General features: G+C 41.0%; 1 protein-coding gene across 9 annotated transcripts in view; it reads left to right on the top strand.

Annotated features, from left to right (window-relative positions):
• The first annotated feature begins 4,297 nt into the window (after positions 1 to 4,297).
• MBOAT2 (membrane bound O-acyltransferase domain containing 2) overlaps positions 4,298 to 14,595 on the top strand; it is a 167,386-nt gene continuing 157,088 nt past the window's right edge. For 8 of the 9 annotated variants that reach the window (XR_002823545.1, XR_002823548.1, XR_002823544.1 and 5 more), the window contains exon 1: positions 4,298 to 4,522. Coding sequence is in view for 3 of the 9 variants with exons in the window: in XM_023728276.1 (XP_023584044.1) it covers positions 4,448 to 4,522 (75 nt within the window). In the remaining 6 variants the exon portion in view is untranslated. The remainder of the gene's footprint in view (positions 4,523 to 14,595) is intronic. The other variant, XM_004373078.2, reaches the window with a different exon arrangement.

Raw genomic sequence — 14,595 nt, forward strand, 5'->3', positions numbered from 1 at the left:
AGCCCAGTTTCTTTCTCCTGGGCTCATTTTTTTTTTTATTTTAAGCTTAAAAAAGTGCCTTATTTGGCACTTTTCTTGTAATACTTTACTCCCTGTTTTGTGTCTATGACTGTTTCTTTTTTACATTATAAATATCATTTATTCTTCATAGCACTCCACACAGTTCCTTATACATAGCAAGTACTCAATAAATGCTCATTATAAACAATTAAGAATGTCAGAATTGTTTTATAGGATGGATGTTATCTGAGGTAAGACAGTCAGGCTTTATATATAATTAGTTCAATTGTTTTCCTCCTTAGTCACCCTTTAAGAGCTTCTGGTCTAATTAGCAGATTAGACCAGAAGGCCTGGATCCAATTTACTCTATCATCACTAAATTGTTAGCTTAAAATATGGGCCTCAGTTTCTTCATTAAAAACATGAAGATGTAGAATTTTTAATACGAGAAAAATGGTTTCCATTTTTAGAATTACATTGTTGTTTGAGGATAATGAGCACTTACTAAGTCTTACCATGCACCAAGCACAGTTCTAAGCCCTTCATATAGTAGGCTTTTATAATCTCACAACCCCACGGAGCTAGTGCTATTATTACACTCATTTTTATGTATGAGGAAACTGAGGCTTAGAAAGGTTAAGTAACTTACCCAAGGTCTTACAGTTAATAAATGTAGACAGAAAAAAACCTAGGTCTGCCTGACCACAAAATCCAAGCTGTTATAATTTACACTACATTTTACTCCTACTTTACCAAGCACGATGTCCTTCTCCAGGGATTGATCCCTCCTGATAACATGCCTAAAGTATGTGAGACAAAGTCTTACCGTCTTGCTCCTAACGAGCATTCTGGCTGTACCTCTTCCAAGACAGTAGTGGGTCAGTGAAAAAGAGGAAGACCCTCGACAAGATGGATTGACACAGTAGCTAAAACAATGGGCTCAAGCATAACAACAATTTTAAGGATGGCGCAGGACCAGAAGTTTTTCGTTCTGTTGTACACAGGGTCACTATGAGTCAGAACCGACTTGACGGCACCTAACAACAACACCAAATATATTTTTCTTACAGCTTTATGACTCTGCACAGCTAAATTTTCCAGATGGCCCAAATCCTCCCTACTGTAGATACTAAAGTAAATAATTTCATGTAATCACCCTAAATGGAGACTGTCTTTTGCCATGTCCTACTAAAATTCAGTCTTCCTTTTACTCTAAGGAAACTCCTTTTTGTAGACATTTGTTCTAGATCTGAAATCCTATCTTTATGCTGCTTACTTTAGATTGCAATACGTTCCCAACACCCACCTTTAAAATTTTTAGTCTTTCCTTAGTTTGTATGCTCAACCACTTATACGCTTCCTCAATACGTCCCCAAAGGGGAGAAAAGAAAAAAATAATATTTTCCCAGGTTATATTTAGAGAGGTCTGGGTTATTGGGATAATATAGTTGAACAAGTAGTGATTATTAGGTAACATAGTGAGTAAGTAGCCCATTGAACAGGTGTGCTCTCTAATTTGATTACAATGCCCATTGGAACACTATCCCAGAGAGAATAAAGGTCCTGTTTTTTAAACTCTTCCTTCTATCCTTTATTCAGTTTGGGCTGAGAATCTACCAAACTAGGATTAAGTTAACCAAACAATGAAAGAGTGTCAGGCAGGAAACGATTGCACTGATTAGTTCAACTGCCTCCTTTTCAGAGACGCAACAGAGGTCCAGAGAAGTGACTTACTGAAGCTCATGTATTAATATCTGTGCTGTCTTGTTATTCAAGACTCTAGAATAATAATCAAGTAAATGGCGTACCTGATGAGAATTTCTGGTTGGGGTTAGGTGTGAGGAAGAAGAGTGTCTAGTAAGAGGTAGGCTCTGAACGTAGATTACTTGGATTTTAATCCATTTTCTGCTGTTTATTAGCTGTGTACTGTTGAACAAGTTACTTAACCCCTCTGTGACTCAGTTTCTTTGATAGATGGAGGGTGGTAATAATACAGGGTTGTTGTGGGACCAAGTGAGTTATTATACCTTTAAAGTACTTAAAGCGGCATTCCGCATGTGGCTAAATTTTCAGCAAACATTAGTTATTTCTACCAAGGAGTCCCTGGGTGGTGCAGTTAATACACTTGGCGGTTTGAGTCCACCCAGAGGTGCCTTGTAAGAAAGGCCTAAAAAAAAAATCAGGCACTGAAAATCCTGTGAAGCGTAGTTCTACTCTGACACACATGGGGTTGTCAGGAGTCAGAATTGAACCCGCAACTGGAACTGGAAATTTCTACCAAAAATTTTAAACTGCTAATCCTTGAATTTTGAACTCTCCTGATAGTCTCCTCTGGTGTCTCTCCTCTTTTAAAGTCTTCTAAACCAAAGTCAATACTTTTATGTTCAAAGAGCTCAAATGTAGTACTTTTATTAAGTTTGGTGCAAACAGATTACATATACAAATAACACATAAAACATCCACACAAATAGAAGCGTGGATGTGGAAGCAGCATAATTAAAAAATCTGGGGAGAATGAGATCAAGGGGTAGAGATGCTAAGAAATGGCATGTCTTTTTTTAAAAAATTTATTTTATTCTGTTGTTGTTGAGAATATACACAGCAACACATACACAATTCAACAGTTTCTACACGTAAATGACATTGATTACATTCTTTGAGTTGTGCAACAATTCTTACCCTCATTTTCTGAGTTGTTCCTCCCCCATTAACATAAACTCACTGGCCCCTAAAGTTCCTATCTAATTCCCATCTAATCTTTCGAGTTGTTGTTATCAAATTGATCAGTCTTTTAAGACTGATCTTAAAAGAGCACAATGCTCTAGGCAGACATTCTTTACTAGTCAAGCTAAACTACTGTTTGGTTTTAAGAAGACTTCAGGGGATATTTTTGATTTAAGGTTTAAAGATTATCTCAGGGCAGTAGTTTTGGGAGAGGACACGTACTTTATTTTTTTCTAAATTTTATTTATTTTGTTGTGATTGAGAATATAGACAGCAAAACATACACCAATTCAAGTTTGAACATGTACATTTAGGGACACTAATTACAATCCTTGAGTTGTGCAACCATTCTCATCCTCCTTTTATAAGTTCTTCCTCCCCCAGTAACAAACTCACTGCTCCCTAAAGTTCCTATCTAATCTTTCCAGTTGCTGTTGTCAGTTTGATCCCATACATATAGTTCTCAAAAGAGCATAATGCTCAAGACAGACATTCTTTACTAATTAAGCTAAACTATGGTTCGGTTTTATGAAGACTTCAGCGGTTATTTTTGGTTTAAGGTTTAAAGATTATCTCAGGGCAATAGTTCCAGAGGTTCATCCAACCTGAAAGAAATCCAGAAAGTCTAGAGTCATGAGAATTTGAAATTCAAAACAGCATTTCTTTACGAGGAAGATGGGATCTTTAATGCTGGGCAGCTGGCTACCAAAGACTTAAACTTCAGCACACTAAAGGTGAGGACTGTTTCACTCCCTACAGGTGTTGCCCCCAGACCCGTGTCTCACCTTTTGGAATGCCCAGGTAGGGCTGACGGTGACGGAAATGTACAGGCAATTGGAATTGTTTTCAAATTTGGGCTTTTACACATAGATCCTTAAAAGAAATGGACTTCTTATCTAGGTCACTTTTTTGGTTTGTGGCTCTCCTTCCTGCCCCCAGCTTTACGCCCAACTTCCCTCAGGGTTGGCTCTCGGGGGCGTCCCTCACATCGCCCCTTTGTCTAGCGGCCACCCCGCTCCCCTTTGTTGTCTGTCCATCGCCTCGCCGAAACATGGGGTGGCTACCGACCCTCCGGGAAGGAGAAACAAACGTGAGGGTGGTAAAGACCACCGTTTTCTCCGTCCCAAACCCCAACGAGGCAGAAAGCACACAGCGCTGCCAACAGCTACCCTCAAGAAGCAACCCGGGCCGCTCCTTTTCCCCGCAGCTGTGCCCTCGGAGCGTGGGAGGAGCGCGATTCGGTTGACACCTCTGATTGGCTGCGACGGTCGGGGCGCCGCGCCGCGATTGGGCCGCAGGGCTGTCCGACGCGAGGGTGTGTGAGGTGGGGAAGGGGTGGCTGGAAGCTGCTCGAAGTCTGGGGGCGGAGGATGCGGCGGGGGCGACCAAGGGGCAGCAGCCGGCCTCGTCCGGCAGAGCCGGTCCGGTCCGGGAGCGAAGAGAGTGGGCTGCGGGCCGGCGCAGAGCCCGTGGTGGGCGGGCTGCGAGCCGCCGGCGGGGGAGGAGAGGGAGGAGCGAGCTGGGTCACCGCCTCCTTGGGCCTCTCCCCGCGCCTCCGCCCGGAGCCGCTCTACGACCGCGAGCCGCGAAGGGGAAGGAACTCCGCTCACATCCCCATCCTCGTCGTTTTCGGCCGCCGCTGCCTCCGCCCGGGGAAAGCGCGAGCGGGCAAGCGCAGGAGCCGGCGAGGGAGGGAGCGGGCGGCTGAACAGAGGCTCCGGCCATGGCCACCACCAGCACCACGGGCTCCACCCTGCTGCAGCCCCTCAGCAACGCCACGCAGCTGCCCATAGACCAGGTATCTCCGAGCCGGCCGGCGGGCGCCCCAGCCTTGCAGTCCGTACTCGGGCGGAGTCGGTGTGGGGGAGCCGCCCCCACGGCCGGCTGCTGCCTCGACATCGGGAGAAAAGGCGTCTGGTGGCATCTAGTCCTCGCCGCCCTCCCCTGGGTCGTTGTGCCCATCTGCTCGGGAGCCCGGGAGAAGGGGTGGGGGCGGGGGCTCGGGGCCAGGGAAGCCCAAGTGCCACTCTGTTCCGCCAACCCCTGGAAGGGAGAGGGCGATAAACCTGTTATTGTCTAATAACATCACTTAGGGTCTGCCTCTTGTCGGCCTCCCCCTGCCATCCTCAGCGTGCCCACCCAGCCCCCCTGTTGCAGGGCGGGGGTGGGCGTGTGCAATGTTACATGCTATAGACACGTTGGGAGGGCTATTTATATAGATGCAGTAACAGCTATTGTCAAATTCGGGACTGTGCATGCACCGAGTGGTTTCTGAATGTATCCTGAAGCCACTTCCAAGTGCATATGGGCATGAGTATAGACAGTATGTACGAAAGGCTGTGCTTTGTAAAAGCTTGAGTGTTTGTGCTCTCCACTGCGTAGGTCACTGATTGTAACTCTGCGGAGAAGCATTATGGTTGTGTCTAGGTTTAAAGAGTGCATTAGAGCCTGGAGTTGAACTGTTGGCACACGGATATGTATGCATGTGAAACAAGGCAGTATTAAGGGGCATTGTACTTTTGGGACAGTTTGCGTTGAAGTGTGGTTTATTTAAGAGAAACAGGCAACAGTTTAGGGGCAGATAGAGGTTATGAAGAAAGTCCAAGTGAGTTAATAATGCCAGGATTTGTAGCTGAGAAAGTTGTAACCTTGTAGATAGAAGGGCCCTTCTTTTCCCCCTTTCCCCTTCTCTCCCCGCCCCTAAAAAGCCATATGATAACTGTATATGGAAGGATGGCATTTAAATGAGACCAATTAAGTTTGATTGTATTAAAAGGCCCAAGTGTTACTAAGAAATAAACAGTATTGTGATGGGAAAAGCAGCGCCATTTTTATTCAGAAAAGGAAGTTTGGAAGTTGTGTTGGTTTTGTTTTGAGAGTTAGATTTAGGGCAGTTGTTGATAGGTATAGGTAGATAATTGCTCTAGCCCCAGGCTAAAGGTAGTTAACTTTGGAAACTTCGCTTAAAATTATTTCAAGTGTACTTGATCTGGAAAAGTGTTTGGACTTTACAAGGGATACTGGTGCACTTTCTTTATCTTGAATGTGTTGCTGTTACTGATGTCATTAGGGATTTCATTTCCAATACACGATTTCTCTGTATCCAGACTAATTTCCTAGCAGCAAGATGGAAAGGATTCTGAACATTATAATACTTCTTGGTTTACAACTTTTCAGAAATAGACTGAAGTGTGTCAAGCGATCATTAAATATTCTACATTTCATTCAAATCTGAATTCCTTATATTTCAGTCACAACTTTTGGTTAATAGTAAAGTACCTATCCCCTACATAGGTACTTGAACAACAGTTATAATGGGTATCATGCTAACAGGTGTGTATCATGCTAATAGATTAAAGTACCAGTAGTAAAATTAACTGTATGTTATATATTCTTACTTATTTATTAATAAATTGATCAGAATTTAGGGTTTTTTTTTTTTTGGTCTTCTCAGCCTGCGGAGGCTTCTCACTGATTTCCAAACCGAAGTGCAGTGTATGACCTTTGAGTATATTACACCCCTGACTTAAGTAGGTTACTGCCTATCTAATTATATGCAGGGTAGATATCTGTTTAAGAATTTTGTTGCTGACGAGGAGCAAGGGAGATAGGCCTGTATCTTTTCATTTCCTGTAGGGAGACAGGTATATTCTCTCTCTCTTTTTTCCTTTCCTTCCCTTGCTTTTTTCGTTCTTATTTACTTACTTTTTTTCATTGCCCTACCCTTCCCCACCATGATGAAAAATTATTCTTTACTGTGCTAATATCTTTCAATTTATATAATGCTTATAACTTTTAAACCAAAAAAAAAAAAGAAATTGCTGTCGAGTCGGTTCCGACTCATAGCGACCTATAAGACTGAGTAGAACTGCCTCATAGGGTTTCCAAGGCTGAAATCTTTACAGAAGCAGACTGCCACATTGTTCTCCCGTGGAGCAGCTGGTGGATTCAAACCACCGGCCTTTAGCTTAGCAGCCAAGTGCTTAACCACTAAGCCGCCAGGGCTGCCCTATAACTTTTAAAAGTCATTCATTGTTAATTAACTCTTTTAAACATCTCAGCAATCCAGAGGAAGTTCTTTTTAGTACTGAAATAAGCGGGAGAATCCAGGGAAGGTGACACCGCTTAAAATTTTTGACTTCCTTTATTATCTAAAGGTTTTAATTTTGTACTTTGAAAAACCATCATTCACTTGGGATTACTCTGAATTTGTATAGCTATGAATCTGCATTTTGAGTTAATTTTTTTTCTCTAAGCAAGTCTTGAGAATATTGGATTAATACTACACAAGCCTTAGCTTTTTATAGTGATATGATAATAGATCGTTTCTTTGAAGCACCAAAGAGTTGACTTTTTGGTTAAGGAAACTCTTGGAATAGCTAAAAATTCATATTGTAAAATTGGACAAATAGTCATTTAGCTATCATTTTTAAATTGTGAAAAATAGAAAAAAAATTTAAAAAATACAAATAAATGAGTCCAAGTTGAAAGAAAGCCTGGGAATTGGTTGTAGTCAAATAGTGTGATTCAACAGGAAAAAGACAAATTAGGAAATGAAGAGTATAAAAATATAACTTGCTAGTATGTTAATTTGGTATGTGCTAATTAACAATGCTTCGAAAATTTAGGAAGTTTCAGAAGCAGTTGTTAGATGTCATCGGAAGAAAAGAACTTTGGCGTAAGAAAAATTGTTCAACTTTTTTACTAGAGTGAGTGTAGACTTTATGAAGTGATACAGTTTATTGATCTGTATGGAATATAAGAATGCATGTTGCAGAGTAAGGCAGGAGAGAAAGGAGGACGTGTTTTGCAATAAAGCTGAGGCCAGGAAAAGAAAAGGAGCAGAAAATCTTGCCTTAGACTACTGGATTGTTTAATCTTTACAGAGATTTCCCAAGTGTTCTTCAGGTAAGTATAGTATTTGTTTAGTAGGCTTTAAATTTAAATAAAAATATAAAATTTAGCATTAAAAAACAAAACAAACAAAAAAACAAACCCAATGCCATCAGTCGATTCGGACTCATAGAGAACCTATAGGACATAGTAGAACTGCCCCATAGGGTTTCCAAGGAGTGGTTGGTGAATTCTAACTGCTGACCTTCTGGTTAGTAGCCAAGTTCTTAACCACTGTGCCACCAGGGCTCCAAAATTTAGTATTAAGTGACGTTAAATAATGCTTTAAGATAGGAAATTTCTAACATCTGTTATTTCCTCTTTCTAGGCCTTGTTCTCTAGCTGACTTTATTTCTAGGGCAGTGCTTAATAGGTGCTTATCATTAAAGGGTATATGGAGAGTGGGCTTTGAAGAGGGATTTGGAATAAGGGAGGGCTGTGCCAAGGAAAAGGACCAAGTACGTTATCTAGAGGACAGTCAGCTTGTGTTCTTTATTAGTTGCTGAAGTGGTGAATTTTTAAAAGACCCAAAAGTGAGTACCAAAATGAAACAAGAGAGTAAATGTTCCCAGATCAACCTATTTTTTAGGGTGCTTTTTAAAAAAAAAGTCTCAACCTATCATGTTCTATTACTTTTGATTTACCCAACTGTCTTGAGTTAACAGACTCTCTTATCTCTTAGGTTGCTAGCCTTTTCCCTCCCTCCCTTCTTTCCATTCTTTCTTTTTAAACAATTTTCTTTCTATATTTCCCACAATACTCAATTACTACTATGAAACTAGAGTAAATTTCCCTGGTGATGTGATAGTCAGGATGGCATACTTGGCAGGAAGCCAGTTAGAGGTGACACTGGCTTATATAGTGAGTTATTGAACATTCGTGTTTGGGGACAGGGGTCACTGTTTTAGAGATAACTTTTTAAACTTTTATGAGGGGGGAGTGGGGCAAGAGAGCTATTTTTTAAAGATTTGGAGGAGGGAGCAAAAGTGTAGGGAAAGGATGAAGAACTGTTATAGGTTACTAATACTGCAAGTCAAATAATAATTGTAATGCATAACATTTTACAGTTTACAAAGCTTTCACATATATTATTAAATTGACTCTTCATAACACCTTGTGAAGTCAGATAAAATTGAAGGCCTGATGTATTTAGCTGAATGATATGTAAGGTATTAAGCATTTGAGTAAAAAAAAAAAAAAAAAAGGTCAATTTTAATTTATAGTCTTACCATGTCATAAATACTTTTAGCAGATTGTTGTTTTAGATCTGGGTTGCCAATGTATTTTCGAGAGAGAGGAGAGAAAAGCTTCCCAAAGCCCCCAAATACTGACTTGCTAATGGTTACAGTGTAGATAGGGAGAAAGATGTGTGTGTATATAAAGGAGCAAGAAGTGTGGACACTTATAGAATCCTTGTTTCCTTTTTTTATCAAGAGTTGATCAGTTTGCTGAATGACCTTTTCTGTATATTCTCTGCGGCCCCCCCCCCCCCGCCGTAGATAATCAGTGAAGTGAGAAAACATGTCAGGGAAAAAGTAGTTTGAAGCTTTAAACTTTAAATTTAAATTTTAATTCTTCTAAAGGTCTGTTGAGTTGTGTGGTTGGTTTGTTTGTTTTTTTTTTTAGACTATGACTTATAGGAGAAGGAGGTGAATGGCAACAGAACTAGCTAATTAAGGTTTTTTTTTTTTTTTTAAAGTTGCCATTCGAATGCCGTAGGCTTGTCTCCTTTGTCTGCTTTTACACTCTGAGAATTAGTCTTCAGCACCTTGAAATACTGAGATAGTCTACTGTGGGAGATTCCTTTTAATAGGGAAGCCATATGGGACTGGAAATCTTGAAATCTGTGTTTTAGGCCTTGTCAGTTAACTAATTTTGGCTATGTCACTTTACATAAATGAGTTTTCTCTTGTATAATATGAGTGTGTGTTGGGCTTAGTTTTGAAATGCCATCGTTCTGTATTTGTTTTATTAACTGAAGAAGCGGCCCCAAATTCTTTTTTTTCACTAAGTTGGAGGGACTATAAATAAAAACTTAGGGAAGGAAAATGGACTAATAAATTTTGGAGAGGTTTTCAACAATAAGAGTTGAAACTGCTTCTCTGCTTTATTAATCAGAAGCAGCTAAGCAAAATACCACATGCGCTGAAAATTGCAGTTAACTTAGATTTTGCTGTATTCCATTTCCCTATATTAATGGGAAGTAGTAGTATAGTGGAGTATTGGAAATGGCATGATTAGGTTTGGAGCCAGACTCTGCCAGCTTTGTGCTCTTTGGCAGATTTTTATCTTTTTCTTTAAGTCCCAGTTTCCTCATCTGTAAAATGAGAATAATAATAAATAGTGCCTGTCTCGTAGGTTAGGGCACATTGGTGGTTCAATAGTAGAATTCTTACTTTCTATGCGGGAGACCCGGTTTCAATTCCTGGCTGATGTACCTCATGTGCAGCCACCACCGATTATCAGCAGAGGCTTGTGTGTTGCTATGATGCTGAACAAGTTTCAGTGGAGATTTCAGACTAAGATGGACTATGAAGAAATAGGCCTAGCAGTCTACTTCTGGAATCAGCCAGTGAGTATTGTACGAATCCCAGCTGTCTGATCCGCAACCAAAGGCAGCTAACGGTAACAGCAACTCATAGGTTATTGAGAAGATTAATACAATCTATGGGAAGTGCTTGACTCCTACTGTATGGTTGGTGTACTTTCTTTCCTCTGAAAAAGTGATGAAATATTTGGAATTTATCTTATACTTTTATTTTGAGAGTTTAACATCTGTTTATATATATTCCATTTTTAATCTTTAGAACTTCCTTTTTAGGAAGGGAAATATGAAACTCAGGTTTGCTTATGTGCCCACACAATGATTAAACTAGGATTAAAATCTAGTTTTGAATTTGGAGTCAAGAGTGGTTTTTCTGCTTCCTTACTTCTTCTACGAGTTTTTTTATTCCCCAGCTTTGGAAGTGCTTCTTATGTTGTTACTGCTTTTATAGGTTCAAATAACCCTAGTCTCTGTTTATTGTAGTCCATCAGAGCTGACTTTCTAGGGAAATAAAATAACTCACAGCTTTTGCCGGTAGTCGGTTTAAGAGGTAAGATTCTACAATGATATAACTTTGCAAGATTTTTCTAACATAAAACAACCCATAAATATGGTCCTCAGAAGAGTGATCATGTAGTGATTTAATGAATGACATGGGTGAAGACTGAAGTCATGCTTTAGTGAATATGTAGGGTACGGAAAGGGAGAAGGATAGCTACTGTGTAAAAGAAAGATAGAGTCAGGATTCAGGAGATCTGGGGAGGCTCTCAACGATGTGCCCCCTTCTTCTTTGATCGCTGCTTAATCATCCTTCCAAGCCCATATCCACTGTGCCTTGCATATAAATTGTTTTTCTGAATCCCATCTGATGTGACTGCTTTCTTATTTAGAACCGCATAAGCATTTTGGATTTGGCACTGTTCTGGAATTTATATTCTGCATAATGTTATATGTATCAGTCAGGGTTCTGGTAGGAGACAGATTGAACTAGGTAACCAAGGAAACTTGAAGAATTAAGAACTATTTACAAGAATGTGGGTGGGCTTAGGGAAGTCAATAAGGGATAGTACAGTTCCCCAGTGCCAGCAGTGCTAGGCCTGGAAGGGTCAAGAAGGAATAGAATCTGGAGAGAGTAGCTGTCTAGAAAAGACGGCTTGACAGGAGGAGTTGTAGAACTCATTTGAGGGACTCAGCCAACCTGTGGTGATCCTGAACAGGGCGGGAGGGAGATAAATATCCCTACCTCTCTCCTCCCGTCTCTGGTCTCCTGTGGGTGGTGTCTCCCATTGGGGTAACCAGATGTCAGAGGGCAAGTGGATGCTTTGAGGGCACCGAGTTAGGTGGAGAGTGGATCTGGATGGGCATTTACGTATTTTCCAGCACATTAGTGATTACTAATAATTATTTTACAATGTTACTCATTTCTCTACCTGATGAATGCAAGCAAAAAAGCCTTTGCCAAGCTCCTTTACTTATATCCTTGTTCTGTCTTTTTCTTCTCAGTCATACATTTTGAAAGAAGAGTTGACTCTTGCTATTTCCATTTCCCTAATTCCAATACCGTGGGAGAAAAACGTGGCAGTCTGCTTCTGTAAAGATTACAGCCTTGGAAACCCTATAGGGCAGTTCTTTTGTGTCCTGTAGGGTTGCTATGAGTCAGAATCGACTCTATGAGATGCAACAACAACAACTAAATAAGGGCCAGGGAATCTGCTTTTTTTTTTTATTGTTCTTTAGATGAAGGTTTACAGAAGAAGCTAGCTTCTCATTAAACAATTAGTGCATATATTATTTTATGAAAATGGTTAACAACCCCACGACATGTCAACACTGTCCCTTCTCGACCTTTACCCACCACCTGCTTTCCTGTTCCCTCCTGCCTTCTAGTCCTGGTCCCTGGACTGTCGTGCCCCATTAGTCTCATTTTGTTTTATGGGGCTGTCTAATCTTTGGCTGAACGATGAACCTCGGGAGTGACTTCATTACTGAGATAAGAGGATGTCCAGGGGTCATACTCTCGGGATTTCTCCAGTCTCTGTCAGGCCAGTAAGTCTGGTCTTTTTTTGTGAGTTAGAATTTTGTTCTACATTTTTCTCCAGCTCTGTCTGGGACTGTCTGTTGTGATCACGGTCAGAGCAGTCAGTGGTTATAGCCAGGCACCATCTAGTTGTACTGGACTCAGTCTGGTGGAGGCCATGGTAGTTGTGGTCCATTAGTCCTTTGGACTAATCTTTCCCTTGCGTCTTTGGTAGGAGTCTGTGTTTTTGACAAGGCTTCTCCTGAGGTAGAGGGAAACCTGGGCCACCTTTTTTTTTTTTTTGTTTAAAGACTCTTTATATTATTAAGTGGAGCCCTGCTGGTGCAGTGGGTAAAAGCCCGGCTGTTAACTAAAAGGTCTGCAGTTTGAATCCACCAACCGCTCCTTGGAAACCCTACGGGGCAGTTCTACTCTGTCCTGTAGGGTCACTGTGAGCCGGAATTGACTCAACAGCAATGGGTTGGGTTTGGTTTTTATATTATTAAAAGATTGTACACATGTGGCTTTTTAGAAAAAGCTTACATTTAACAAATTAACATGTAACTCCCAAAATACAATGCAGTGTGATCATGCTATTGATAATACAGTCACAAGATTGCAGAAAAATAAAATTCATAGCGTGCTCTAGGTGGTATGGTCCTGTAATGGGACAAGTTTTAAATTGAATGATGATATACATGTCTCCTTTCAGTCCTGTCACTGTCTCTCTAGTGACTGTCTAGTGACTCACGTGTAGACAATATCGAAAGTCCAAATTTGGAGTCCTGCTGGAAGGGGAGGCCCAGGCCAAAGGGCCCTCCTGGCCTGCCCTATTCCATTGGATTCTTAGTGCATGCTTACCTTTGAGAACTACATAACGGATAGGCTTAGAACCTCTGGAATATGGCTGCCTCTCCCAGCTCCTTTTTTATATTCTGACCACCCTCCACTTTCTCTACCCCGCACACACTCCCTCTGTCTCCAGACATGATAAGTAAGTTACCCAAAGCCATGTATATTGAAATGGCAGAACTGGAATTTAAATCCATGTCTGTCGCTTCTTGAAGGACTTGCATGCTCATTTACTTGAAGTTCTCAATTTTGTTTTCTTGTCATATGACTCCATGCCTTTGATGAAGCTATTTCCTCTGCCCAAGCCACCCCCCCCTTTTTTTTTTTTTTTGGACTGGCAAACACTTCTTTTTCAATATTCAGCTAAAGCCTGTACCTCTTTGATGAAGGTTTTTAAGTTCTGTCCCATGTTTTCCAGATCCTTGATCACTCCCTTTTTGGGCCTTTTTTGTATGTTCAGTAGTACTTCTGTCTCAGGCATGTGGATATCCCACGTATGCTAATAATTTGGAGCCCATTCCAAAACATAACTCTTAAATCTATGTTCATTCCTGTAATGAGACTGAGCACTGTGGAGGACAGAGCACCGAGAGAAGGAAGACTGCTGGTAACTCTGCTTAGCCTCTCTTCTTTAGCGTCTAGCAGTTCAGCTCTGGACTCAAACCTAGTCACTGTAAGCTGCTGTTGAGTCACCCCCAACTCAGCAATCTTATTCACAATGGAACAAGAAGAAATGCTGCCCAGTCCTATGCCATCCCAATGATTGGTGGCAGATCAGATGTGATCCATAGGGTTTTCATTGGCTGGTTTTCAGAAGTAGATCGCTAGGGCTTCCTTCCTAGTCCATCTTAGTCTGGAAACTCTGCTGAAGCCTGTTCAGCATCATAACAACATGCTGGTTCAAATTCTGATTGTCACCTATTACCTGTGTAACGGTAGCAAGTTACTGATCTTTTGTAAATTTCAGTTTCCTCATCTATAAAATGGTGCAGATAGTAGGTCTTACCTCATAGGGTTGTGATCAGCATTACGGAGAACATGCAAGTAGAGGGCAGATCATGGTGTTTTGCACATGTAAAAACTCAGTAAATGTTAGGTATTATCTATTAAGATACTCTTCCAGGGGTTGTGGAGGATACAGTATTGCATAAGGCTCAAGCCTGTCCTTCAGGTTCTCCAGAATCTATTCGAGCGTTTTCAGTGACTATTTTACGAGTATTTGAGTACCTAGTGTATGCCAGACAATGTGCTAACACTAGGGATACAGAGAACAATGTGACCTCTAGTAGCTTCAGTCTAAAGCAGTGATGTTCAAACTTTTAAAAAAACAACAGATACTAGGGGTTAGCCAGGCAGAAAAGGGGGAGGTTCCTGGCTGAGAGAGGTACAAATGGTGTAAGTTATGAGGGGAGTTAGGGACCCAGTGGAGGTGCACTTGATGCTTTCAGGGATCTTTTTTTTTTTTTTTTTTAAATATTTTATTGTACTTCAGGTGAAGGCTTACAGAACAGATAGTTTCTCATGTAACAGTAACACACATGCTGTTTTATGACATTGGTTAACA

This window comes from Trichechus manatus, unplaced genomic scaffold, assembly GCF_000243295.1.
Source record: "Trichechus manatus latirostris isolate Lorelei unplaced genomic scaffold, TriManLat1.0 scaffold00023, whole genome shotgun sequence".
Taxonomy (NCBI): Eukaryota; Metazoa; Chordata; class Mammalia; order Sirenia; family Trichechidae; genus Trichechus; species Trichechus manatus.